This window comes from Xenopus tropicalis, chromosome 5, assembly GCF_000004195.4.
Source record: "Xenopus tropicalis strain Nigerian chromosome 5, UCB_Xtro_10.0, whole genome shotgun sequence".
NCBI classification, from domain to species: Eukaryota; Metazoa; Chordata; class Amphibia; order Anura; family Pipidae; genus Xenopus; species Xenopus tropicalis.
Window position 1 is genome coordinate 11,795,934 of NC_030681.2, and position 27,472 is coordinate 11,823,405.

The 27,472-nt window shown below is 41.3% G+C and overlaps 1 protein-coding gene across 2 annotated transcripts in view; it reads right to left on the minus strand.

Annotated features, from left to right (window-relative positions):
- Positions 1 to 27,472, minus strand: part of spata17 (spermatogenesis associated 17) — a 117,898-nt gene that overhangs the window by 80,616 nt on the left and 9,810 nt on the right. The window contains exons 3-4 of one of the 2 annotated variants that reach the window (XM_031901878.1): positions 25,164 to 25,245; positions 17,893 to 17,943 (exon numbers count right to left, since the gene is read on the minus strand). In XM_031901878.1, coding sequence (XP_031757738.1) covers positions 17,893 to 17,943; positions 25,164 to 25,245 — 133 coding nt within the window. The remainder of the gene's footprint in view (positions 1 to 17,892; positions 17,944 to 25,163; positions 25,246 to 27,472) is intronic. The other variant, XM_031901879.1, reaches the window with a different exon arrangement.

Genomic DNA, 27,472 nt, shown 5'->3' on the forward strand with positions numbered 1-27,472 from the left:
TTTAATTGGCCTCCTCATTTGTTTTATTTTATTCAGCCATGAAACAAATTATGAATTGCTTTACAAACGCATTGCCACCTACTGGCTTATTTATTACTAAACACGTACATTTTAAGAATTTTGAAACCAGAATTTGATTCCCTATAAAATGATATTATGCATATTAAAATGAATACAATCTACCAGACATACCTTATATATGTATCCCTAACAAGGCAACAAGACATCTATACCTACACTGATGTCATTGTTTTGTGCATAACCAACTGTAGACAGACTGTACATACGTGGCTGTTAATTCTACAAGAAACATCAAAGGAAAAGTACTTTGTAAATCAGCCCTGTTTATCTGTAAGCTAGCCTTATGAAAGTAAGTTTTGTACCATTTTGGACCAATTATCCGTGTATTACAGTTGTCAATCAGTTGGGCACGCTTAAAAATGTTATCTGCCAACATGCAACGCAACTGGACAGAATATCGTCAGATGATGAATTGAAGAGGAGCTAAACAAAAGCAGCCATGCCATTCAATCCATTGACTGACTGGTTGGAGAGCATTGGAACCTACAGATATCAGAATGGGGAGACCTTCTGGTCTGGTCAGCCCCTCTGTTGTCTCTGTGCTGACCTTTTGTGGTGACATCAGTGCTTTGGCATAAAAATTCAAAGTTAAAAGACCCATTGTCACCAATAGATGATGCCTACCTACCATAACCCCTGGTTGTGGTAGGTCCTCTTGCTTGAACATGGCTTTGTGTCTATGCTTAAACTTCTGCTCCTGATTCCTAGTATTTTTAGCCTCTTCCTGACTCACACCCTGGTGGTACAACATTTGCTACTGATACAGGTATAGGACCCATTATCCAGAATGCTCGGGACCAAGGGTATTCCGGATAAGGGATCTTTCTGTAATTTGGATCTCCATATCTTAAGTCTACTATAAAATCAATTAAACATTATTTAAACCCCATAGGATTGTTTTGCATCCAATAAGGATTATTTATATCTTAGTTGGGATCAAGTACAAGTTCTGTTTTATTATTACAGAGAAAAGGGAATCATTTAACCATTAAATAAACCCAATAGGACTGTTCTGCCCCAATAAGGGGTAATTATATCTTAGTTGGGATCAAGTACAGGTACTGTTTTATTATTACAGAGAAAAGGGAATCATTTAACCATGAAATAAACCCAATAGGGCTGTTCTGCCCCCAATAAGGGGTAATTATATCTTAGTTGGGATCAAGTACAGGTACTGTTTTATTATTACAGAGAAAAGGGAATCATTTAACCATGAAATAAACCCAATAGGGCTGTTCTGCCCCCAATAAGGGGTAATTATATCTTAGTTGGGATCAAGTACAGGTACTGTTTTATTATTACAGAGAAAAGGGAATCATTTAACCATTAAATAAACCCAATAGGGCTGTTCTGCCCCCAATAAGGGGTAATTATATCTTAGTTGGGATCAAGTACAGGTACTGTTTTATTATTACAGAGAAAAGGGAATCATTTAACCATTAAATAAACCCAATAGGGCTGTTCTGCCCCCAATAAGGGGTAATTATATCTTAGTTGGGATCAAGTACAGGTACTGTTTTATTATTACAGAGAAAAGGGAATCATTTAACCATTAAATAAACCCAATAGGACTGTTCTGCCCCAATAAGGGGTAATTATATCTTAGTTGGGATCAAGTACAGGTACTGTTTTATTATTACAGAGAAAAAGGAAATCAGTTTGCATCTGGGGCACTGTCGCTTAAGCCAGGGGGCAAATTAATCAATATTCAATTTCAAATATTCAAATCCAAAATTTAAAATCTCCTAAGCAAAAAAAAAACCCCAAATTCAAATTATGGTTTCCAAAATTTGAACTTTGATATTTGTTATGCACAAAAAATCTGAAAAACTCAAATGTAAATCTCTGGCATGTAAAAGCTTGTGAGTCAATGTCAACGTTGTCCTAGGCAAAATGGAACATTTTTGTTGATACAAGTTTTTTTGAACTTTTGAGTTTGTAAAAATAATGAGTAGAATGCAAATTTGATGCATTCAAGATTTTGTTTCACGGTTTAATTCAATCAAGTTTTTTACATATTCATTTTTTAATAAGTAAACAAACATTCGAGTTTAGTAAAATTCAGAGTTGATTCAAACTAAACCCCCACCAAAATCTACAAATTAGGAAAATTGATAAATACGCCCTCCCATGTTAAAAATAACTCAGCTCTAGTTTTTTCACCTTGTGGCGGATGCATGAATCACAGAGCAAGAGATACAATGGAGCAGGCAGTTTACTGAAGGAATCGGCAGTTAAGGTCCCCATACACGGGCCGATTCTAGCTGCCGATATTGGTCCCTTAGACAGATTTGGCAGCTTATCGGCCCGTGTATGGGCACTAATGATGGGCCTGCCCGACCGACATCTGGCCTGAAGTTGGCCAGATCTCGATCAGGCAGGTTTGAAAAGTAGTCGGATCGGGGACCGAATTGGCTCGTTGATGCGGGTCCCCAAAAGACGGGTGCCTATACCTGTCAAGGATACTTGTGTTAATTTATACGTGATGTTGTTTGCGTTAATTAACTCGCGATGAGCGGTTTAGTCACGATAATATCGTATTGGTTAACCCGAAAATCACAAAATTTTCGTATTTAACTATCATAAATGGCTAGATCCTGGATTCCGACTTCCTGGCCCAAGGAAAGTCCCGATACCGAAGCTTGAATGAATCCTAAACTTTCGTACTCGATGCAGCAATACGATTTTGATGCAAAGTACAAAAAAGTTGCGCAGATATACAAAAAAGTTGCAGAAAATACACACAGTTTTTTGTATTTTGGACCTGTCGTACTTTGATAAATCAGCCCCATAGTGTTATATGGCGAGGCAAACTGCTGCACCCGCAAACATGAATAAGCAGGAAGGTTGGCGCCAACTGGATGTCGTTTTTGTGACACACACACAGTAAAAAAGTCTTCTGAATTTCTTAAATAAACAATCTTTATAGAATTTGCACAAAGTAGGCTTGTGTGTGTAGGTGCGACAAGCAAAAAGAGCTTTTCAAAGGCAGGTTTGAAAAGTAGTCGGATCGGGGACCGAATTGGCTCATTGATGCGGTCCCCAAAAGATGGGTGCCTATAACCGTCATTACAATTCGATTGTTTGGCCCCAGGGCCAAATGACCAAATTAGCCCGATATCGCACACCCGTAGGTTGGGGTTTCGGGAGCCACTAGGCATCTGCTCTTTGCAAATGAGCCCTATGTATTGTTGGTTTACTGGGTAGGAATTGTCACATAGATACAATGTAGATGGACTAGGTTGTTTTTTTGCCCTGTTAACACTATCCTTTCTGTCTCTCCCAGTGGCAGTGGTGCGTGTATAGGTACATAAATGTAAATGAAATATTATTTGTAATGAATGACAAGTTTTATCACGCATTATAACGATCATGGTATTTGACACTGAGCCAAAATGCATTAGAGTCATGTGTTGGTTTCTTACAAATTTATTGTGAACATCAGTATCAAAAAGGCTGTAAATTCTGGCGCTGGAAATAAAAACCACTAAATATTCCTTTTCACCATGGGGCATATATATCAGACCTCTTTGTGTGTGGGTTTAAAGGTGCTGATCGCATTACTTTAGATGCGGCCTCCCCCTCCCCAACCTTTCAAGAGTTATTAAGCTGCATACTAAGAGTTGTCAGGCAGAGTATACTATAAAAAACGCCTGTCAATGCGGCCAGAGTAACATTACGGGAGGCATTATTTTGAGAAGCTGCATATGATTTAAACTTTAAGGCTGATATTAAAGTCACATCCAAGAATATACTGATTCATATCCCATATAAAAATGCAAATTAAAAGTAAAAGCCAGCAAGGAGAGAAAAGGGGAATTCCAACGATTTTTATTTTTCGGCATAATTAAAGAAAATGTCATCCTAAGCACCTTTACTTTATCCATTTATTAAAACGCCATTCCTGTGTATAAGCACAAGTACCCACAGATGGTGCAGGAAAGGCTAAATCACTGGGGGGTGCCAAATGTTAGGAACCCCCAGTGATTGTAAGGAGAAAACTGCCCCGGCCCGGGGTATATGGGAGCGAGCGTTCCTCTTCCTTCTGTGTTCTTTCTTCATGGTCCCGGGGCCGATGCATACAGTGGATCAAAAAAGCCGCCTAAGCCAGCTCTTAACCCTACTGTGCATGAGTGAAGACTGAAGAAGGAACGCTCGCCCATTGCAGTTTTCTCCTAACAGGAGCGCCAGCCGGGGGTTTCAGGTAAGCAGTTAAAGTCATTGGGGGGTTCCTAACGTTTTGGCACTCCCCAGTGATGTAGCTTTTCCTTCTCCTAAATATAAGAGATATAATATCAAGCGTCTGTAGTGATCTTTACATAGCTACATTGGCAAATGAATGAGGGCCAAAACTGGTGTATTATTTCCTATTCAATTCAGAAACTTGATAGAGAAGTCTTTACTAGTGATGAGCGCATCTGTCCCGTTCCACTTCGCTGGAAAATTCGCAAAACTAGTGAAAAATTCACAAAACACGGGTGTCACGCAAGCATTTTAGCGCACGCAACTTTTTTTGCCTCTACCATGCCCAATTTGACACAACCACACCCATTTTGACGCAACCGCAACTTTTTTTTGACACGTGACATATTTTTCCGCTGCAAATTTTCAAAGTTTCACGTAACAATTCCCCAATGGCAAAGTGCAGAAATTCCCTGCAAATCCATGTGTGCCGGAAAAGCCTTTACGTCAGATCCTCCCTTTAGCACTGCCTCTTGCATGGATATTATAGTTTATTTATCAACCTTACAGTCTATCAGTAGTGATGAGCGAATTTTGCAGCAAATTTCCGCATTTCGCCACTGGTGTATTGTTTTGTGAAATTTCCGTGAAATTTCTCAGCAAAAATTTGCTGTTGCATCAAAAAAGGGCGCAGCTTGCAAATTTTATGACAAAGCGAAACAGATAGTGAACAAATCTGTCCTGTCAGCAAGCTAATTTGCTCCACTCTAAAATAAAAGCCATGCCTAGAACTCTATAACACTTGGCACACTGGTTGACTAACAAATTGTGATCAATTAGAAAGTAGAAAAGTCCCCCAAAAATATGTTGGGACCCATGAATCATAGGTGCACATTTACTTACCCACGAACGGGCCGAATGCGTCCGATTGCGTTTTTTTTGTAATGATCGGTATTTTGCGATTTTTTTGAAAATTGTCGCACCTTTTTCGTAGCCATTCCGAAAGTTGCGCAAAATGTTGCGATTTTTTCGTAGCGTTAAAACTTGCACAAAAAGTCGCGACTTTTTCGCAGCTTTCGCGCCGAGTACGAAACATTCGGATTCATTCAAACTTCAGTATGGTGACTTTCCTTGGGCCAGGTTGGAGCTGCAGGGTGCCATTGAGTCCTATGGGAGACTTTCCTTGGGCCGGGTTGGAGCTGCAGAGTGCCATTGAGCCCTATGGGAGACTTTCCTTGGGCCGGGTTGGAGCTGCAGAGTGCCATTGAGCCCTATGGGAGACTTTCCTTGGGCCGGGTTGGAGCTGCAGAGTGCCATTGAGCCCTATGGGAGACTTTCCTTGGGCCGGGTTGGAGCTGCAGAGTGCCATTGAGCCCTATGGGAGACTTTCCTTGGGCCGGGTTGGAGCTGCAGAGTGCCATTGAGCCCTATGGGAGACTTTCCTTGGGCCGGGTTGGAGCTGCAGAGTGCCATTGAGCCCTATGGGAGACTTTCCTTGGGCCGGGTTGGAGCTGCAGAGTGCCATTGAGCCCTATGGGAGACTTTCCTTGGGCCGGGTTGGAGCTGCAGAGTGCCATTGAGCCCTATGGGAGACTTTCCTTGGGCCGGGTTGGAGCTGCTGAGTGCCATTGAGCCCTATGGGAGACTTTCCTTGGGCCGGGTTGGAGCTGCAGAGTGCCATTGAGTCCTATGGGAGACTTTCCTTGGGCCGGGTTGGAGCTGCAGAGTGCCATTGAGCCCTATGGGAGGCTTTCCTTGGGCCGGGTTGGAGCTGCAGGGTGCCATTGAGCCCTATGGGAGGCTTTCCTTGGGCCGGGTTGGAGCTGCAGAGTGCCATTGAGCCCTATGGGTCACTTTCCTTGGGCCGGGTTGGAGCTGCAGAGTCCCATTGAGCCCTATGGGAGACTTTCCTTGGGCCGGGTTGGAGCTGCAGAGTGCCATTGAGCCCTATGGGAGACTTTCCTTGGGCCGGGTTGGAGCTGCAGAGTGCCATTGAGCCCTATGGGAGACTTTCCTTGGGCCAGGTTGGAGCTGCAGAGTGCCATTGAGTCCTATGGGAGGCTTCCAAAATCATGCTAAGTCTGAAAGTTTCGCCCACCGCTTACGAGCGCTCAATACGAAAAAGTCGCGACAAGATACGAGCGAATCGTAATGGCTACGAAAAACTCGCCTTTTTTCCTGCAAGTCGTATTGGTAACGAAAAAGTCGCGACAATTTCCGAAAAGTCGTAAAGGCACCGAAAAAATCGCAAAAATACGAAAAAGTCGCAAAATGTTCGTTTTCCAATTGGAATTTTTCCGATTCGGATTCGAATTCGTGTCTTAGTAAATCAGCCCCATAGTGTTATATGGCGAGGCAAACTACTGCACCCGCAAACAAGAATAAGCAGGAAGGTTGGCGCCAACTGGATGGCGTTTTTGTGACACACACACATTGAAAAAGTCTTCTGAATTTCTTTAATAAACAATCTTTATAGAATTTGCACAAAGTAGGCTTGTGTGTGTAGGTGCGACAAGCAAAAAGAGCCATGGGAGTAGCTTCTCCACAAGGCAGGTATTAATTCCAGAGCACCTCTACACTCTCTATATTGTACCTAGCACACAATTCATGAAAACAGGCAGTGTGTGTGTATACATGCAGGTACCTTTGTGAATAACCTTTAAATGACCACGAGTTTGCTTTTGATATTCCATTAGTAAATGAGCCTTGTAATGTTTAATTCTTTGCATTTTTCCCCGACGCTCTTAACTGCGACATAACAATGGAAAGGTTTTTCACTTTCTAAACCCTGAGAAATCTGTGACCTTCAAGACAATTAGGAAGTTTTTAACAATGATTGGAGCAAAACAATTATTGTCGCTGATCAGCGCAGAACAGATCATTTTAAACAAAGTCATTGTGTGCTCAGCAGATTACAGCTTGTTAACGGGCAAATTCTAAATGACCTCTTCTGCTAGTCAAATCAATGATGCATATTTCTCATTAAATAACATCCAAATGTAAGTGGTCTTATAAATAATGTTTATTTCCCGCACTAAACAAATGGCAAAAACCCTTAATACATCAAAGCCATCTGCTCGCGGAAACATCCTTCATAATAAGGTTTACTTTTGTTGCTAAAACCTGATACAGAGCGTAAATTGCTAAAATAGTAGATGTTGATTCATATTATAGGCAAATGAAAGTTACAGTAATACGGGTCTGATTTAGGGCTCCTCAGGACTCGAGTTATAAAAATGTAAATCAGGGCCAGTGTTAAGTAGAGTCGAGGGAGCTTACGGCAGCAGGAGAAGAATTTTTTTTCTTAAGCAAAGTTCTCGATTTATACCTAGAAGGACCTTTTTTTTTATTTTTGAAGCCTGTTCTTTCCCAGCGGCAATGCTGTGCTATCGTTACAATATCTTTATTTCGCTAACAAAATTAATAAAATACATAAAGCTGAGGCATAATAGAGACGCGGAGCAATCGAGATCTTCGGCATTTAGGATGTTATTGATTAGAGCCAATTTGCATGGTAAATCCAATTAGGCTTGCATGAATTTGAGTGTTAAAAGACACTGAAAGGCATTTATTTTTTAAAGTGCTGTCCTGAGAAATACATCACCATCTAAGCAGTGTTTAATATTTCATTTTCTGCTATAACGGCCTCTTTTGCAGCTAACAGCTAGAGGGATTCTAGATGGGATAAGTTTCCTTCACTTAGCAAGGAGATGCCATTTCTAAAGAGGACACGAGGTGTTATGATAGAAAGTCTTCTTTGTGTTTGGGGCTCTAGATATTGGTGGGAAATTATTCAGATTATTCACTTGCTCTTCTTGCTTTTTATTATAAAGGTGCAGGGCCAGTGAGAGCAACCATAGGGAGCAGCTAGAACCCTACGGGTAACTCCTGCACCTATATTTTTCCAACTGTTAGGCTGCCACCCTAGCGATCAGAAGGACAGTTAGGGTGATATTTGGAAAGAATCACTATTTTTGCTTTAAGGTACACCTGGAACCCAGCTTGGTTAGATAGAGTGAGTTTTGGGTGGAAACCTATTAGATACATAGATGCTCTTGTAACTACTGCTAAAATGGTGGGAGCTCAGCCTGAAGCCCAATTAGGTTAAGATTTGGGAAAAATGCCTATTTACAGGTAAAGCAAAGCTTGAAGGTCAGCTAGAGTTAAGGTGGCCATACACGGGCAGATTTGCTAGTGGTAGTGATAAAGGTGGGTGATGTCGGGCTAATTCGATTTACAATGGCAGGCATAGGCACTGTCGGATCAGGGACCCCATCAACGAGCTGATGCCGTCCCCGATTCAATGGAAAATCAAACCTTCCCAATCGAGATCTGGCTCTTGTAATTGCGGCCAAAATGGCGGTAGCTCAGCCTGAAGCCCAATTAGGTTGAGATTTGGGAAAAATGCCTATTTACAGGTAAAGCAAAGCTTGAAGGTCAGCTAGAGTTAAGGTGGCCATACACGGGAAGATTCGCTAGTGGTGGGGATAAAGGTGGGTGATATCGGGCTAATTCGATTTACAATGGCAGGCATAGGCACTGTTGAATCAGGGACCCCATCAATGAGCTGATGCCGTCCCCGATCCAATGGAAAATCAAACCTTCCCAATCGAGATCTGGCTCTTGTAATTGCGGCCAAAATGGCGGTAGCTCAGCCTGAAGCCCAATTAGGTTGAGATTTGGGAAAAATGCCTATTTACAGGTGAAGCAAAGCTTGAAGGTCAGCTAGAGTTAAGGTGGCCATACACAGGAAGATTGGCAAGTGGTGGTGGTGATATAGGTGGGCGATGTCGGGCTAATTTGATTTACAACAGCGGGCATAGGCACTGTCAGATCGAGGACCCCATCAACGAGCTGATGCCATCCCTGATTCAATGCAAAATCAAACCTTTCCGATTGAGATCTGGCTCTTGTAACTACGGCTAAAATGGTGGGAGCTCAGCCTGAAGCCCAATTAGGTTAAGATTTGGGAAAAATGCCTATTTACAGGTAAAGCAAAGCTTGAAGGTCAGCTAGAGTTAAGGTGGCCATACACAGGAAGATTTGCTAGTGGTGGGGATAAAGGTGGGTGATATCGGGCTAATTCGATTTACAATGGCAGGCATAGGCACTGTTGGATCAGGGACCCCATCAACGAGCTGATGCCGTCCCCGATTCAATGGAAAATCAAACCTTCCCAATCGAGATCTGGCTCTTGTAATTGCGGCCAAAATGGCGGTAGCTCAGCCTGAAGCCCAATTAGGTTGAGATTTTGGAAAAATGCCTATTTACAGGTAAAGCAAAGCTTGAAGGTCAGCTAGAGTTAAGGTGCCCATACATGGGAAGATTCGCTAGTGGTGGGGATAAAGGTGGGTGATATCAGGCTAATTCGATTTACAATGGCAGGCATAGGCACTGTTGGATCAGGGACCCCATCAACGAGCTGATGCCGTCCCCGATTCAATGGAAAATCAAACCTTTGCAATCGAGATCTGGCTCTTGTAATTGCGGCCAAAATGGCGGTAGATCAGCCTGAAGCCCAATTAGGTTGAGATTTGGGAAAAATGCCTATTTACAGGTAAAGCAAAGCTTGAAGGTCAGCTAGAGTTAAGGTGGCCATACACGGGAAGATTGGTTAGTGGTGGTGATATAGGTGGGCGATGTCGGGCTAATTCGATTTACAACAGCAGGCATAGGCACTGTCGGATCAAGGACTGCATCAACGAGCTGATGCCTTCCCCGATTTAATGGAAAATCAAATCTTACAGATTGAGATCTGGCCAATTTTATGCCAGATATCGATTGGGTAGGCCCATCCGGAGTGCCCATACACTGGCCTATACGCTCCTTAATCAGCAGCTAAAATCTGCCACCTTAGGATTTGAGAAGAATGACTATTTTTCTTTAAGATACACCTGAAACCCTGCTTGGTCGCTTGGGATGAGTTTTAGTTGAACACCTATTAGATATATTGTAATAAATGTTCTTGTAACTATGACTCAATGTGGTAGATGTCATAGGGGCCTGAAGACCAGTTAGAGAAAGATTTTGGGTTTGTGTTTTCGGGTTTTTTTGCACTTAATAAATATTGAACAAACAATAATTTGAATATTGGAAGTTTAAGCGCAAAAAAAATTGAATCATAAAATAATTTGAATTTGAACACTGATAAATCACCTACTTACTGCTGTCCTAATTAGCCAGTACAGGCCCAGGTCCAGTTGTTAAACAAACAGATAACAGATTGAATGCCATTCAACTGTTCAGCTAATGAGACCTGAACAAATAAATGGCTGATCCCAATTTGACTTTTCTCAATATGAACAGGGCATATGTTGTCCAGTTTGATTCAAAGTCCAAATTGGCTGCTTGTAAGGGTGGAACTGAACATGATTCAGGTGCAAAGCAATGCAGTCTGGGCCACACAATAAGGGGGTGATTTATCAAAAGTCAAGTCTGATTTTTTTCCTCGATTTGATTTTTTTTTTGTGCTTAAAAAACTCAAATTTGAGTTATGTTTTGAAAACTTGAATGTCCAGTATTCATTAAAGGGGCCCTGTCACCCTTAGAAACAATTCCAAATTCTCTTCTATGAGAAGTCAAGCATAATACACTTCACTTACACTATATAATCTATGTTCCCTTCTGTTCCCTAAACCTTGTTTCCTTTAGTCTTGGAATTACCCAACTAGGAGCCATTTTGTTAGTAAGGAAAGCTTTTCATCATGCCAACATTTTGTTTACGAAACCTAGTTTTGTACGATATTTGGTGCTTATATGGCAGATTGATGAGACGACCGATATCCCAAAAGCGAAAGGATATCTGTTTTCTTGTCAATCGGGAAGGTCAAAAGATTTTGTTAGGGAGCCCATGAAGGCGCCCAAGCAAAATCTGGGTTTAGGGCTGAATCGTCAAGTGGAGGTAGAATCCCTATTGTTTCTACCTCCATATCTGACGATTCATCCCTGAACGTCAATGGAGGGAACAAACAATCGTTATTGGTACGTGTATGGCCACCTTAAGGCATAGAGGTGGGACAGGCAATATATGATTGACAGCTAGGATTTTTAAATGCCTTTATAATGGGTATGGATGTGTTAATAAAAAAATGGTTTGGAATTCATGTACAATTTGAACAGGACTTTTATTATACAGCTTTTTATGACTAGGTGACAGGTTCTCTTTAAAGGAGAAGGAAAGGCTAATAAAGAGTTAATCTCAAGCTTCAGTTGTCTCAATAGTGCCCTTAAGTCTCCCCAAATTGCAATCGTTCAGATGATCAGAAGCCAAACAGGAAGAAAAAAACGCTGAGCTGGGAGGATTCCCATAATGCATCGCTCCTGCAAGGACATGAGGACCAGGACTGTAGGCGGCACATGCGCAAACGACCCTATTCAGCACAAGCAGGCGCCCCCCTTCAGAACAAGCTGGCGCGCTCCCGTTCAGCACAAGCAGGCGGGCACCGTTGCCATGGCGACGCGCTGTCTGCATGCGAGAGGACGCAGCTGGCTTGTGCTGAAGGGGAGCGCGCAGGTGAGATGGAGAAAGTTTGTTTAGCCAGCAGGTGCAGGGACGGGACGGGAGTGGGGGGGGGGCGGTTGGTGACTGTGCCTGTTGGTGTCTGTGCAGGAGCGAGCAGCCGGGCTGGGGTAGCTGACAGACACAGCCTACAAGTGCTTGAGCAGTGGGGGGGGGGGGTGTTATTGTGTGACAAGTCAAGCCATATTCTTAAACTTGAATTTTTCAAGTTTCTACAGCTTGTAAACTCGAAAAAAGGGAGATATTTGAGTCTTTTTATTCAAACGAGTTTTCCTTATTAATAAGCGACAATTCGATATTCAAGTTTATTCCATTTAGAAAAACAAACTCAAAACTGATAAATCAGCCCATAAGAGTAATACATACTTCCAGTGCATTTTTGTATTATACAGATAATAAACTTAAGAAGGGAGATGCATAAATCATGTGTCTTTGCATTTTGCCCATACACGGGATACAGTATCCATACACACACAAGTACTTACATGTGTGCAGGCTTATATATATATATATAAATATATAAATATATATATATATATATATATATATATATATATTCTTCAGCCTCTGCACATTCACAAGTCCCCATGTGTTTGTAGCAATACCGATGGAAAAAGACGGAAAGGTGTCTTCATCAAGTGCTACAGCCCATCATGTTCTAATGGGAAAAAAAATAAACTATTGCTGGAACAAAAAGAAGTAACTCCTGGCAGAGAAGGTCAAAAACACTACAAGTAGTTTTATTGCACTTCCAATAAGATAAAAAGATATAGGTCTAGAAAAATATCCTGCACTGCATCACTGCCATGGAACTCTGTAGGAGAGATATGTGGGCACCTAAAGATAAATGGCAAGTGGGATTTTTCCTGCACTGTCCATAATAAATCTTTGTTATAAAGGGAAAAAAAAAAGAAAACAAAGAAACAAGGGGAAAAAGAAACATGCTTTATAAAGTGGAACTGGGTTTCTTCCATAAAGAACTAGAAATAACATTTTTTCTTTACTTGTATATGCAAAAGGAGAAAGTTAAGATATCCAGAGGGCAAAATAAAAAAATTCTTCCCATCATGCATGTAGGATATATTAAACAAAATAGTAAAAAAAAGGTTTTCTGTGGCCGGCGTATAACAAAAGTACAAATAATCAAAATTATATATATATCTGACATGCTAAAAAGGTGTTACCTAATGCAAAGATTGCTAAATTTTATATGAAAAAGAAACGTTATCACAAAAATTATTTTGCTTTTTTGGAGCTACATTTCTACAAATCTCTATATAGGGTAGATATATATTTTGTTCCCTCCCTTTACCCTTAGATAGTAAGCCTTTTTTTTTTTTTTAAATTCCCTAAAATTACTCTGTTCTACCCCCAGAATAACATACATTTCTCCCTGCATGCAGATTTATTTTGTTTCTCTATTACAAGCTGCTGAACTGCAGCTCTTTTACTGACTTCCTTGTCTAGGGTGAAGCTCCACCCCCTTTTGCATTCTCAGCCCTCCTTGTCTCTCTGACCCAGGACTTCTCTTCTGTAAATTATGTACCGCTTTTCAATATTTTACCATATTTTGTTATGTTCTGAGGGCAGGGATCCCTTGTGCAACACATGCACTAAATGGGTGGTTCCCTTGGTCATCCCAGGATAGCAATACAATTCGCTGTGATGTTCCTAATAAATGAGCCCCCACCCCCAAGTGAATTTGGCTTTCTGGTCCTTTAATTTATGTTAAAATCAGCTCTGTGGTTAGCTCCTTCATAGAAGTTAGAAATGACCAGCAGATTGAGTTGTGGACCATACACAAACCGATAAAATCATTTTGTACGATTTTCAGACCATGTGAAGGCTCCAAATGATTGTCCCGATAATTTTCGTAACATGGAGATTGTTCGTTTAGTCCAATTATGGATGGGTAGCGATAAAGTCTGCTCATGTATTGTGTATCTGTCGATATCCTTGGGGGACCTACAATGGGAGTCACTTTCATACGATTGGTGCCTGCCATCCTTCCATTTGTTGTTTTTAGGGCTTTATCGTACAAATTCAGTCTGAATGTTAATTTTAGATCATTGCATTTAAATGTACGATCAATATCCAAACATTCATCGGAAGAAAACTAAAATCTGAAGTTTATGGCCAGCTTTAGACTTACACAACCATGCACAGGCAGGGAGTTATATGGACTGAAGTGAGTGTAACAATGTGGCAGATATTAATACTAACAAAATGGGTTATGTTAAAATTCTAGTGATGTTGGATGCCCTGGAATTGATTTGTGAAATGGGGAATATGTTTTCTTTAAGAAAAGGAGATATATTAGGTTGTGGGTAGGAATTGTACACCTGAGTATGGATGTGGGTCAGTGGGCCAGACCGGGGGTGAGTGAGTGTAGGACTGGCCAGACCGGGGATGAGTGAGTTTAGGACTGGCCAGACCGGGGGTCAGTGAGTGTAGGACTGGCCAGACCGGGGGTGAGTGAGTGTAGGACTGGCCAGACCGGGGGTGAGTGAGTGTAGGACTGGCCAGACCGGGGGTGAGTGAGTGTAGGACAGGCCAGACCGGGGGTGAGTGAGTGTAGGACTGGCCAGACCGGGGGTGAGTGAGTGTAGGACTGGCCAGACGGGGGGTGAGTGAGTGTAGGACTGGCCAGACCGGGGCTGAGTGAGTGTAGGACTGGCCAGACCGAGGGTGAGTGAGTGTAGGACAGGCCAGACCGGGGGTGAGTGAGTGTAGGACTGGCCAGACCGAGGGTGAGTGAGTGTAGGACAGGCCAGACCGGGGGTGGGTGAGCGAGTGTAGATCAGGCCAGACCGGGGGTGAGTGAGTGTAGGACTGGCCAGACGGGGGGTGAGTGAGTGTAGGACTGGCCAGACCGGGGCTGAGTGAGTGTAGGACTGGCCAGACCGAGGGTGAGTGAGTGTAGGACTGACCAGACCGGGGGTGAGTGAGTGTAGGACTGGCCAGACCGGGGGTGAGTGTAGGACTGGCCAGACCGGGGGTGAGTGTAGGACTGGCCAGACCGGGGGTGAGTGAGTGTAGGAGAGGCCAGACCGGGGGTGAGTGAGTGTAGGACTGGCCAGACCGGGGGTGAGTGAGTGTAGGACTGGCCAGACCAGAGATAACTGTGACATAGTTGGCCAACTTGAATATATTGCAATTTATGGACAAACAATCCCTGTTTAACTTAAAGGGGAGGGCATTGCTTGGTAGCTTAATGCACAGAATGTCTTAATATCCTATATATATTGATAATGGGGGAGTGCAGAGGGGCTCTTGTCTATAAGTCAGAGAATGGGCACAGCTTAGTAATGAAATAGCAGGCCTCACAGAGCATGAAAGCAAGTTGGCCAGAAGGTTCCAATTGCACACTGTGGCACATCTGAGCTGTTGCAATATAAAAGGGGATATGTTAGAACCAGAATGCCCCAGTAATGGCACAGGTGCTGTGTAATGCAGCAGAAGGCCACTCCCACACATACAGGTAACAGCCAGGGTTATAAGGCAGCGTATTTATTAATAAGGCCACTGGTTAAAAATGTAATTTTATTTTTTGCAAAAAATGTTTTAGCTCAGTTGCAACATTATTATGTTAAGAAGCGTGTCTCCTAGGGCCCATAAGACCTTGAACGGCATGATTGGGACACTAATCAACGCACCAGAGGTCACCCCTTTAGATTAGAGGAACGGAGCTTCCATTTGAAGCAGCGTAGGTGGTTTTTCACGGTGAGGGCAGTGAGGTTATGGAATGCCCTTCCTAGTGATGTGGTAATGGCAGATTCTGTTAATGCCTTTAAGAGGGGCCTGGATGAGTTCTTGATCAATCAGAATATCCAAGGCTATTGTGATACTAATATCTACAGTTAGTACTAGTGGTTGTATTTATAGTTTATGTATGTGAGTATAGATTGGTAGGTGTGGGTTAGGTGTGCTGGGTTTACTTGGATGGGTTGAACTTGATGGACACAGGTCTTTTTTCAACCCTATGTAACTATGTAACTATGTAACTAAGGGTAAAGACACACAGAACTACTTAGTAGCAGCTACTAAAACAGACAATGCTGATCATTTACTGATAATTGTCTCTATGTGTGTTTAGCAGAGGCAATTCTCAGTATTGTCTATGGCAGGGGATTTTCTGGTGTTTAGTAGCCGTGACAAGTAGCTGCTAAGTAGCTCAGTGTGACTTCACCCTAAAAGGAATTGACAGAGATTGTAATTACCTCATACTTTATTGCTGGTGTTACCTGCAGGCTCCCTGTGATAAAATATGGGCAAATTACTTGCAGGGGCCAGACTGGGTGCATTATTTAGTCATTTGCATCCAAAATGCTAAAGGGGTGCTGACATATAAAGGTTCTGGACCCCCCTTTTAAAAGACCATCCTTGGTGCAACTTTTTAATATGGTAAAATAGTCTCTTATTATATTAATTGCTGCTATGTTGTACTTAAATGTTGCATTAAAAAACAGATTTTATTGTTGCAAAATTGTTGTTTGACAGTGAACCTTGCTCTGTATTTGCATTAGGTAGAAATGATTGTAACCTGTTCTAGAATATATTGACCCACCCTAAACAGCATGGTGACCCATCTTTGAGTTAAAAATCTTTGTTCTAAAAATGCCTGCTCAAAAGTAACCATGTTTTGAAATTCTTTATTGAAAGATAAAGGGGAACTCCGGCTTCTGAACCAAAATGTGTTAAAGAGCCCCACACAACACAGAAACCCCTAATATCCCTATCCCTGTAATCTGTTCCTTCCAAAAGTAGGAATAAATACCATTTTTATATACTGAAATCCACCTGCACAACAGTTCTTCTCTTTCTGCATCATTTGAAATCCTGGCAGGGGAGGAGGGACTAAAACATTGATGTTACAAATTGTAACTACTTCTCCCCAGCTTACAGACAGCATGCAGGAACTACATAACCCACAATGCATTGCACTGGGATGTTCCTTATTTATTTGACATCACGTATGCAGGGAATTGTGGGATTGGGAGGATGCAGGCTGAGGGACAGGCGACTACTGTTACATTTTATTTGTCTCAAAGTAGCCAGCCGGATCAGCAGGGGAACAGGGGGCGGGGCTTAGGGAACTGTTCCAAACCTTATTATTGCATTAACAATCATGATAAAGTTGTTTATGTTTTTATTTGATGTTCTGCCCCAATAAGGGGTAATTATATCATAGTTGGGAACAAGTACTGGTACTGTTTTATTATTACAGAGAAAAGGGAATCATTTAACCATTAAATAAACCCAATAGGATTGTTCTGCCCCCAATAAGGGGTAATTATATCTTAGTTGGGATCAAGTACAGGTACTGTTTTATTATTACAGAGAAAAGGGAATCATTTAACCATTAAATAAACCCAATAGGGCTGTTCTGCCCCCAATAAGGGGTAATTATATCTTAGTTGGGATCAAGTACAGGTACTGTTTTATTATTACAGAGAAAAGGGAATCATTTAACCATGAAATAAACCCAATAGGGCTGTTCTGCCCCAATAAGGGGTAATTATATCTTAGTTGGGATCAAGTACAGGTACTGTTTTATTATTACAGAGAAAAGGGAATCATTTAACCATGAAATAAACCCAATAGGGCTGTTCTGCCCCAATAAGGGGTAATTATATCTTAGTTGGGATCAAGTACAGGTACTGTTTTATTATTACAGAGAAAAGGGAATCATTTAACCATTAAATAAACCCAATAGGGCTGTTCTGCCCCCAATAAGGGGTAATTATATCTTAGTTGGGATCAATTACAAGGTACTGTTTTATTATTACAGAGAAATTTTTAAAAATGTGAATTATTTGATTAAAATGGAGTCTATGGGAGATGGCCTTTCCGTAATTTGGAACTTTCTGGATAACGGGTTTCCGGATAAGGGGTCCGATACCTGTACAATATAAACTCAGCAGGAGAGTTCTAGTTTAACTGTGAAGTCATAAACTTTATATTTCAGCCCCATTTCGCTTCTTTTTTTTTTCCCCTGCCTTTTCAGCGTCTTAATCATTTATGCATCAGTCTGGCTTACTTATTTTATTAAAAGCAAATTCAGAACGCAATTGACTTTTCATTTGTGTAACAAGTAAAGAAATATTTACCCTGACAGCCATTTCATTGTAGAAATTCATCTTCATAATAAAGTACGCTGTCTGTGGGAGAGAGGGGGGGAAAAAAAAGAAAAAGAAAAGGGTGACTCGAGATTCGGCTACACGGGTAAACAGCGCCTATTTTTACATACGGAAAGATAAGAAAGTCTATACATAATACATGATATGAGTTTCACACAATGAGAATAATATCAAACTTGGTATTGAAGGAATAAGAATGCTAATACATAATGCAGCCTTAACCAGAAAAATCTATGGCAGTCAAAGTAGGAGCTAATGGAGATATATGATCGCAAAATGCTCTCCGCTGAGTTTGATAATCAATGGGGCTCTACTGAGGATAAAATAACAAAGCAGAAATATTCACAAGTGCCGGTGACACCTAGTATTGTATGATTTATTCACTGGGGTTCCCTTACCCAAAACTCACAGAAACATAAAAAGGAATTCATATTTCAAGACGTCTGGTTTAATGAAAAATTCAAAGATATGCCGTTGTTCCGTCGAAATCCTTCAAGGATACGGAACGCGGCGGTGATGGAGCAAAAATGTGTCTTCCAACCATCTGTACAAAATGTTATGTACTTAGCTGCCACCCGAGTAATCCTTGGGAATTTTCTTTCATTTAATATTCATTTTAACATCATAAAATCATAAATAATTAGTGTTATTTGAATTGCCTAGCCTGATCCAAAGCAAATTGTCTGTGGCGAGCAGCAGGACTGGATTATTTATCAACAGTCTGGGCAATTAAGAAACAGTTGGCTGCAATATGTTATTTACAAATGAACACAATGATGCCGCTTTCGGGTTTTTTCTCCCCCTCTCTCTTTCTTTCTTCGTGACATCCAGAATAGGATCATTCCTGCAGTTTAGTTAAGGGGAATTTTAAGGCAAAGTTAAACTGAGAATCAAATTGTCTGTGGTCTAAAGGCCCCCATACACAGGCCGATTGTAGCTGCCGATATCGGTCCCTTGGACCAATTCGGCAGCTTATCGGCCCGTATAGGGGCAGAAAGGAGGGGCAAGCTCGACTGATATCTGGCCTGAAATTGGCCAGATATTGATCGGCCAGGTTAGAAAATTCACTCAGATCGGGGACCACATCGGCTTGTTGATGCAGTCCCCGAACCGACTGCCCCATTGCCGCCAATATAATTCGATCATTTGGCCCCAGGGCCAAACTATCGAATTAGCCTACATGCTCCCCGATATTGCCCACCTGTAGGTGGGGATATCGGGTGAAGATCCGCTTGCTTGACGATCTTGCCAAGTGAGCGAATCTTAATTACCGTTGCTGTTCAGATGATACCCAACTGTACCTGTCCTTTAAACCAGACAAGAATGACCCAGTATCTGATCTGCAAGTGTGGATAATCCTGAACTGGCTTAAACTAAACCCAGACAAGACAGAGATACTTGTAATTGGAGGGCAGCGGCTGATAACAAGATGGCAGGGAGTGTAACAAGTGGATTCAAAACTCTAGTAATCTAGATTTGTCAGAGCAGGTTATGCAGCTTGGTTATGATTCTAGATCTCTCCCGCAAACACCAGGTGTCAGCTACAATCAGATCAGCATTCTTCCATCTCAGGAACAATGCAAGAATAAAACATCTAATTCCAGCAGAGGACATGCCGAAATTCAGCATTGCTTTTGTATCCTCAAGACTGGATTACTGCAATGCCCTGTATTATGGTCCTCCAGAAAAATCTTTAAAAATCTCTTTACCAATTACATTTGGTACAAAATGCAGCAGCCAGGCTTCTTACCAACCAACACCACCACTGCCACCTAACCCCAGTTCTACGCTCCCCACTGGCTTCCAATTAAATGGAGGATTCTGGCCAAAATTGGCCTTTAAATCTATAAATAAATAAATAAATAAATATTCAGACCGAGAGGCATCTTTAGTGGATGTTTTTAAAAGCAGAATCAAGATGTTCTCCAAGGCTTTTTGAATACAATAAGAAGCATCTCTTTTATCTGTAATGTATTAAACTCCTTGAGTCCCAAGGGAGAAAATTGCTTTAAAATTTTATTATTATTATTGGTTCAGGGGATTGGATCATCCCGATTTGGCACAGTGCATAGGTGACCAAATTGCTCATTTGGTGACCTTGCAAAACGAGCAAATCATACCATGTATGGCCACCTTAAAGTGGACCTGTCACCCAGACATGAAAATCTGTATAATAAAAGTTCTGTTCAAATTAAACATGAAACCCAAATTCATTTTTATATTAACACATCCAAACCCATTATAAAGGCATTCAAAAATCACAGCTGTCAATCATATATTGCTTGCCCCGCCTCTATGCCTTAGGCATAGAGGCGGGGCAGACAGTAACTTTAGCTTTCCATTCAGCACTTCCTAGATGTCACTGCACATCTCACTTCTCCCCTCCCTCCTCCTTATCTAACTGTGTAGCCAGTGCATGGGCCTGGGCATCAGGCCCCCCATTCTATCACATAAACAAGATTTTGGCATGATACAAAGTTTGCCTTAATAACAGTGTCCACAAAATGGTGCCTGCCTGCTTGCTTTGATTGAATAGTTCCAAGACGGAAGGAAACAAGATTTATATTATTTATATAGAGTAAGTAAAGTTTATTTTGCTCAACTAACAATATAGAAAATAATTTGGACTTATTTCTTAGGGTGACAGGTCCGCTTTAAGGCCATGGTGCTTCATGATATTTCCCAGTGGCAGCATATATATGGCAAATAGTGTTGGTGATAATATTGAGCCCTGTGGAACCCCATATGGCAGGGGTTCCCAACCTTTCTTACTCGTGAGCCACAATCAAATGTAAAAAGACTTGGGGAGCAACACAAGCACCATAAAAGTTCATGGAGGAGCCAAATAAGGGCTGTGATTGGCTATTAGGCAGCCTCTATGCACACTATCAGCTTACAGGGGCTTTATTTGGTAGGAAATCTTGTTTTTATTCAACCAAAACTTGCCCCCAAGTCAGGAATTCAAAAATAACTACCTGGTTTGGGGGCACTGAGAGCAACATCCAAGGGGTTGGGAAGCAACATGTTGCCCCTGAGCCACTGGTTGGGGATCACTGCCATATGGGAATGAGGTTGATGAGTGGAATCCAGCTAGGACCTTTTGTTACCTGCCTGTCAAAAAGGATCAAAACTAGCTAAGCACTGTACCTTCCAATGATCAGATCATAATGGGAGTCAAGTGAAGATGTGTTCTTTGCACAAACAAAACCTGCCTGATAGTTAGCTGTCCAATTTGTGGCCATATTGCTTGGGACTGCTCCCTACATGACCACCCAATAAACTGCCGACTAGGTTTAGAGGGGCAGAGTCTGCAGCTTTCATCAGCCTGTGTACGACCTCCTTAAATTCTCCTGCATTCTAATATTGTACTATAGACCTAAACCAATTCAGTTCACCGAGCTGTCCTACCATTTATAATATAACGAGGGTTACTTTGGATCTAGTACATTTACAAATACACAAGAAAAAATTTATGAGTCAGATCAAGGGGCTCATTAATTGTAAGGACAGATGATAAGTCTTGTTTACAAGGTAATGGATGAAGATAAACCAATAGGATGACTGCGGGACGATGAGCACAATTAGGCAGAATAAACCAAGAAGGGGGGGGGCTGGTCTAATGTGGAAAAATGCATAAACAAAAAACACAAGTACCCCAATTTTCTTTAATCTATAGCATTCAGCCTGCAGCTATTTTGAATAGAAAAGATCCCCCTTAGAATAATTTCTGCCAGTCTAAAGATTAAAATGTGATTAATGTTGTATTCTTTCTAGCAATATACAAAGTGTTGTGTATTCATCTATTCAGTGATGTCCCCTCTCTGGAAATCTTTAGAATCAGACTGAAGACTTATCTGTTTACACACAGGCGTTTGATTAATGCACAGCCACTACTCTGACATTTCATACCGGACCTTCCACTCTCTATCCTGTTACACACTACATTTTAATAAGAAGATGCGTTTGTGATTTCGTTTCGCATGCCTTTCTTCAGGCGCCGCGGCTAAGTGCTCTGACTTCCAATGGAATGAAAGTACTAGATTAACAGCTACAGATTAATACAATTAGGCACGCTGCTTTTTGTGCCGAACAAATATATCCAATGGCTTTGAGGCAATTATTAAGCAGAAGGCATATTCCTACTGTACAAAGGGAATTAGTTATAATACCATGACGGAGGTGTATCGGCCGTATGGAAAGCAAAAGCCAAAAGAGGAAAGTAGTTTGAGCTATGGCAGATGAGGAAGGGTGCATAAATATCTCCTAAAAATGTGTGTGATAAGCACTGGTCAGGGTACTCATAGAACTTCCCAATGTCGTCAGTGTGACGTGGTCTACAGCATTCCACAACCTCTCAAATGCCATTTATACAAAGGACCTGGTGTTCTATAGCCTCAGGACAGGGATCCCCAACCGTTTTTACTCATGAGCAACACTCAGATGTCAAAAGTGTTGGTGAGCCTTAAAGGAACAGTTCGGTGTACAAATGAAACTGGGTAAAATGGACAGACTGCACGAAATAAAACATATTTCCGATATAGTTAGTTAGGCAAAAATGTAATCTACAAAGGCTGGAGTGGGTAGATGTCTAACATAATAGCCAGAACACTACTTCCTGCTTTTAGCTCTCTAACTTCTTAGTTAGTCAGTGACTTTAGGGGGTGTAATGTTGTTCCATCCATCCCTGCATGAATGTTAACTGTTCTTTTTAATATGCATTAGCAGCTTAGCACTGGGTGGAGTAATGAGAAATGTTGTGACACAGGAGGTGGAAGTGAAGGGGAGGGGACACAGTGTGTGGAGAGAGCAGCCATGAATAAAGCTGAGTTCAACCCTGCTATCTAAGATCCTCATGTGGGTTTTCTAGTTCTGCTACACCCGCGTACCTAGTTATCACAGGGGGGGCCAAAAGGGACATAACTGCTTAGGCCGCAGGTCAGATCCACATGGTTTGTAACCAGGCTAGAATAATGGATCTTACCTTATGCTTGCAGTTTGAAGGACTACCCACCTTACAAACAATATGGGGCCCATTTACTAAACCCCGATTAAGTACCCCAATTAAGTATTTTTGAGATAAATTTGTATTTTTTCTAACTTATAGAACATTTTATAATGTCCGCAATAATTTCGTTAAAATTCCACAACTTTTTCATGGTTTTCGTTAACTTCCACGAAAAAGTCGTAATTTTCGCAAAGACTACGACCATTTCGGAATCCATTCAAGCTTTGGTATCGTGATTATTTTCTTGCTAGGTTGGATCTCTCGAGTGCCATTGAGTCCTATGGGAGGCTTTCAAAATCATGCATTGAAAGTTTCAAAGCCAGAAAGGGTTTCATGCCGTTTACGATCATCATTACTTTTCGTAAGTCCAATAAAAGCATTTTCTTGACATTTTAAAACATCAGAAATGATCGTGGTTACTCAAAAAAATCGGATTTTAGTGAATGGGCCCCTATATGTGGGGGCATATAATCAGCTTTGTAGAAAAGTACAGGTTCTCTTAACCTTATACCAATAATATGTCACTAGAATGGAAACCCTTAACACTGTTCATTTACACCAGTGAGTCATTTATGTACCTGATTTATATAAATGGCTCACCCATGTATATAAACAGAAAAGAGAAGGTTACTGGATAGATCCCAAATATTTCTTTGTTGTATTTTAACAAGACTTCATACCATAAGAGAATAGAGAGAGAGAACTGGGTATTGCCAGAGGCCAATATTTATAACTCTACAAGATAAAGGCAAATTCATCAGCACGGTGTTGACAAAATATTGGTAGTTGTGCACATATGGGCGCTGAATCTGATGAGCTTTTATTTTCCGCATCGGTGCAACTTTTATTTCACAGTTTTGTATATGATCATTAGGGTGATTTATTAGCAAGTAATCATAGGCATTTTGTGCATATGCTTTACCTTGTTTGCTGGCAACTATTACCTCTCTAGCTATTAGCAGCGGGAAATGTTTAAAGTGACCTACAATGGTTTCTAGAACAGAGCAGAAGGGAAAAAAAAAGTGCTGGTAAGTTTTTTTTTGGCTTAAAGACGACACAATAAGGAAGACACAGTATACTACTTAATTATACATTGTAAAAACAAAGTAAGTAAAAACAAAGTAAGTTGCGTAATTGATGTAGAGCAAAATAAAGGCAAAATACTGCACTGAAAAGTATTGAGGTTGAGTAAAGGTGGCTATACACTATAAGATCCCCTCGTTTGGCCAGGTCGACAAACGAATGGATATTTTCAACGACGGGAATTATACCCATCGGTCCCCAATCCAACAGGAAAATCAAACCTGCTCGATCGATATCTGTCAGATAAGCTGCCGAATTGGTCTGATGGACCCGAATCAGCAGCTTAATGGTGGCCATACACGGTCCAATTCTAGAAGCCGATACTGGTCTCTTAGACCCATTCGGCAGCTTATCGGCCCATGTATGGGCACTAATGACGGGCCTGCCCGACCGATATCTGGCCTGAAATTGGCCAGATCTCGATCAGGCAGGTTTGAAATTTAGTCAGATCGGGGACTGCATCGGCGCGTTCATGCGTCCCCGAACCGATGGAGGCCTATACCAGCCGTTCTAATTCAATCGTTTGGCCCCAGGGCCAAACGATCAAATTAGCCCGATATGGCCCACCTGTAGGTGGGGATATTGGGAGCAGATCCGCTCGCTTGGCGGATGTATGGCCACCTTAAATCTGCTTATGAATGGCCACCTTAAAGGGATTCTGTATGATGTTTATGGTGTACTTTTTCTTTGCATGTATGTATGTATGTATCTATGAATGAATATCTTTATTCTTTATAAGTGCTACTTATGTATGCAGCACTGCACATTAGAACAATAAATTAATACAACAGGAGGTTAGTAAAATAATAGATAAGTACAAAGTATGGTTTCTGGTGAAATAACTAATTGGGAAGATGGAGGAAAGTGTTGATAACAGAGCCCAGTTGAAGTAACGCACAACATCTGTGCAAGCCATGAGCAGTCATGAGTTATAATTTTCTCTCTTCACCAACCTTTCTGTAGTCGGGTAGCCAAGACCCTTTTCCAGTACAATCCTATGAAACAGTAGGTATGAGGTATGCGCTTCTCTGTAACTTCTCTTACAATTCAAACCATAGCAAGTAGGCCCAAACCGGTACTGTATGCAGATTTACCCCATTCAGTTGGACAGAAATAACTGATTTTTTATTAAGAAATCTGAGTTCGTCATTACCTTCACCTTGCTTCTAAAATATTTTCTTGCAACATATCCTCGCCACCATTTCTGGATCACAGTCACCATTTTGTGAAGGTACCTGAAATAAAAGAAGAAGTATTTTAGGAAGGAGTATTTACTACTCCTTTCAGTTCTATAATTCTGTAGGAGCAGTTTGGCAACGTAACTTCAGTTCTGTGGGGAAATACTGGGAAATATATAAACCACTAACACTAGCACACATACTGTTAATGACCAACTAATGATATTTCTTCTAATGTCTGAGGAAGGGGACAAGATGGGAAACCCATACAGCTGGCTGATTTTAATGATCTCTATAGAGCATAGCTTGGACCTACTACTGTTTAGTACAGCTATGGGATCTGTTATCCAGAAAGCTCTGAATTACAGGAAGGTCATCTCCCATAGATTCCATTTGAATCAAATAATTCAAAATTTGAAAACATATTTCCTTTTTCCTATTGGGTTTATTTAATGGTTAAATGATTCCCTTTTCTCTGTAATAATAAAACAGTACCTGTACTTGATCCCAACTAAGATATAATTACCCCTTATTGGGGGCAGAACAGCCCTATTGGGTTTATTTAATGGTTAAATGATTCCCTTTTCTCTGTAATAATAAAACAGTACCTGTACTTGATCCCAACTAAGATATAATTACCCCTTATTGGGGGCAGAACAATCCTATTGGGTTTATTTAATGGTTAAATGATTCCCTTTTCTCTGTAATAATAAAACAGTACCTGTACTTGATCCCAACTAAGATATAATTACCCCTTATTGGGGGCAGAACAATCCTATTGGGTTTATTTAATGGTTAAATGATTCCCTTTTCTCTGTAATAATAAAACAGTACCTGTACTTGATCCCAACTAAGATATAATTACCCCTTATTGGGGGCAGAACAGCCCTATTGGGTTTATTTAATGGTTAAATGATTCCCTTTTCTCTGTAATAATAAAACAGTACCTGTACTTGATCCCAACTAAGATATAATTACCCCTTATTGGGGGCAGAACAATCCTATTGGGTTTATTTAATGGTTAAATGATTCCCTTTTCTCTGTAATAATAAAACAGTACCTGTACTTGATCCCAACTAAGATATAATTACCCCTTATTGGGGGCAGAACAATCCTATTGGGTTTATTTAATGGTTAAATGATTCCCTTTTCTCTGTAATAATAAAACAGTACCTGTACTTGATCCCAACTAAGATATAACTAATCCTTACTGAAGGCAAAACAATCCTATTGGGTTTATTTAATATGTAATTGATTTTAATAGGCTTAAAGTACAGAGATCCAGAAATACCCCTTATCTGGAAATCCCCAGGTCCTTATCATTCTGGATAACAGGTCCCATAATAGTACCCTACTTTTAACCCCACTTGCCATGCCTGTGTAATAACGCTACCTACCATTCTGATCAGGCTCATTTGCACTTTTGGTTATCTCTTGCAGCTGCTTAAGGACAGGGACACACAAAGTGGATTGTCTGCTTTCCTCTGCCTGTGTTTTTCATCCAGGAGGAGGAAAGCAGATCCACTGTCATGCACTCCTTCCCATAGTTCCATTCACAGGCATGGAGTTGGCCCGTGTGGAACTAAACTGAGCAGATGTAAAAGAGCATACATTCTCCTTTCTGCGTCAATATCTGCTCCCTGTAGCTCCACCCACGCTGATGCCATACCTGTGAATGGAGCTACGGTAAGGAGCGGGTGGAGGAAAGTGGATAATCTACTTTGTGTGCTCCTGCCTATTAATAGATGGAATTTTAGCCTGATGGGCAACAGAACAAATGCTCTGTAATTAAACGTTGTTTCTCTGCAGCATATGCACTTTGAGAGCAGTCCTCTTTGAGGGCCAGTAAGAAAGCTTTATCAGAAAGGTCTATGTAAATACAGCCATAAACACTCACAGAAAAGCTGCACTGAGTCCTCTATCAAAAGAAACACAGGATTTCTTGTCTCCTTTTTAGGGAACATGTTCTTCAGTATCAGACTTCCTACTTTTTAGGGCTCCCAGTTCTCTCCTCTCTCCCTCCCTCCCGTCTCCTGCTCCCCCCTCCCATAAGAACTCACTTCCCCCACCCTTAGGAATGTGTGACCTGAGATCCTAACGGCTATAACTGCAGAAGGAAGCTACCAAGACCAAGCTAAAATGGCAGCTGCTATCAGAAGGAGTTTCTAGGGCTCTTTACTCAGGTATAGTAAAGCTTTCTGCTGAATAAATATATTATTCTAGGTGGCACTAATGTGGCAAATCTATTGGCAGTAAAATGCCAAAATGCCTTTCCTTCTCCTTT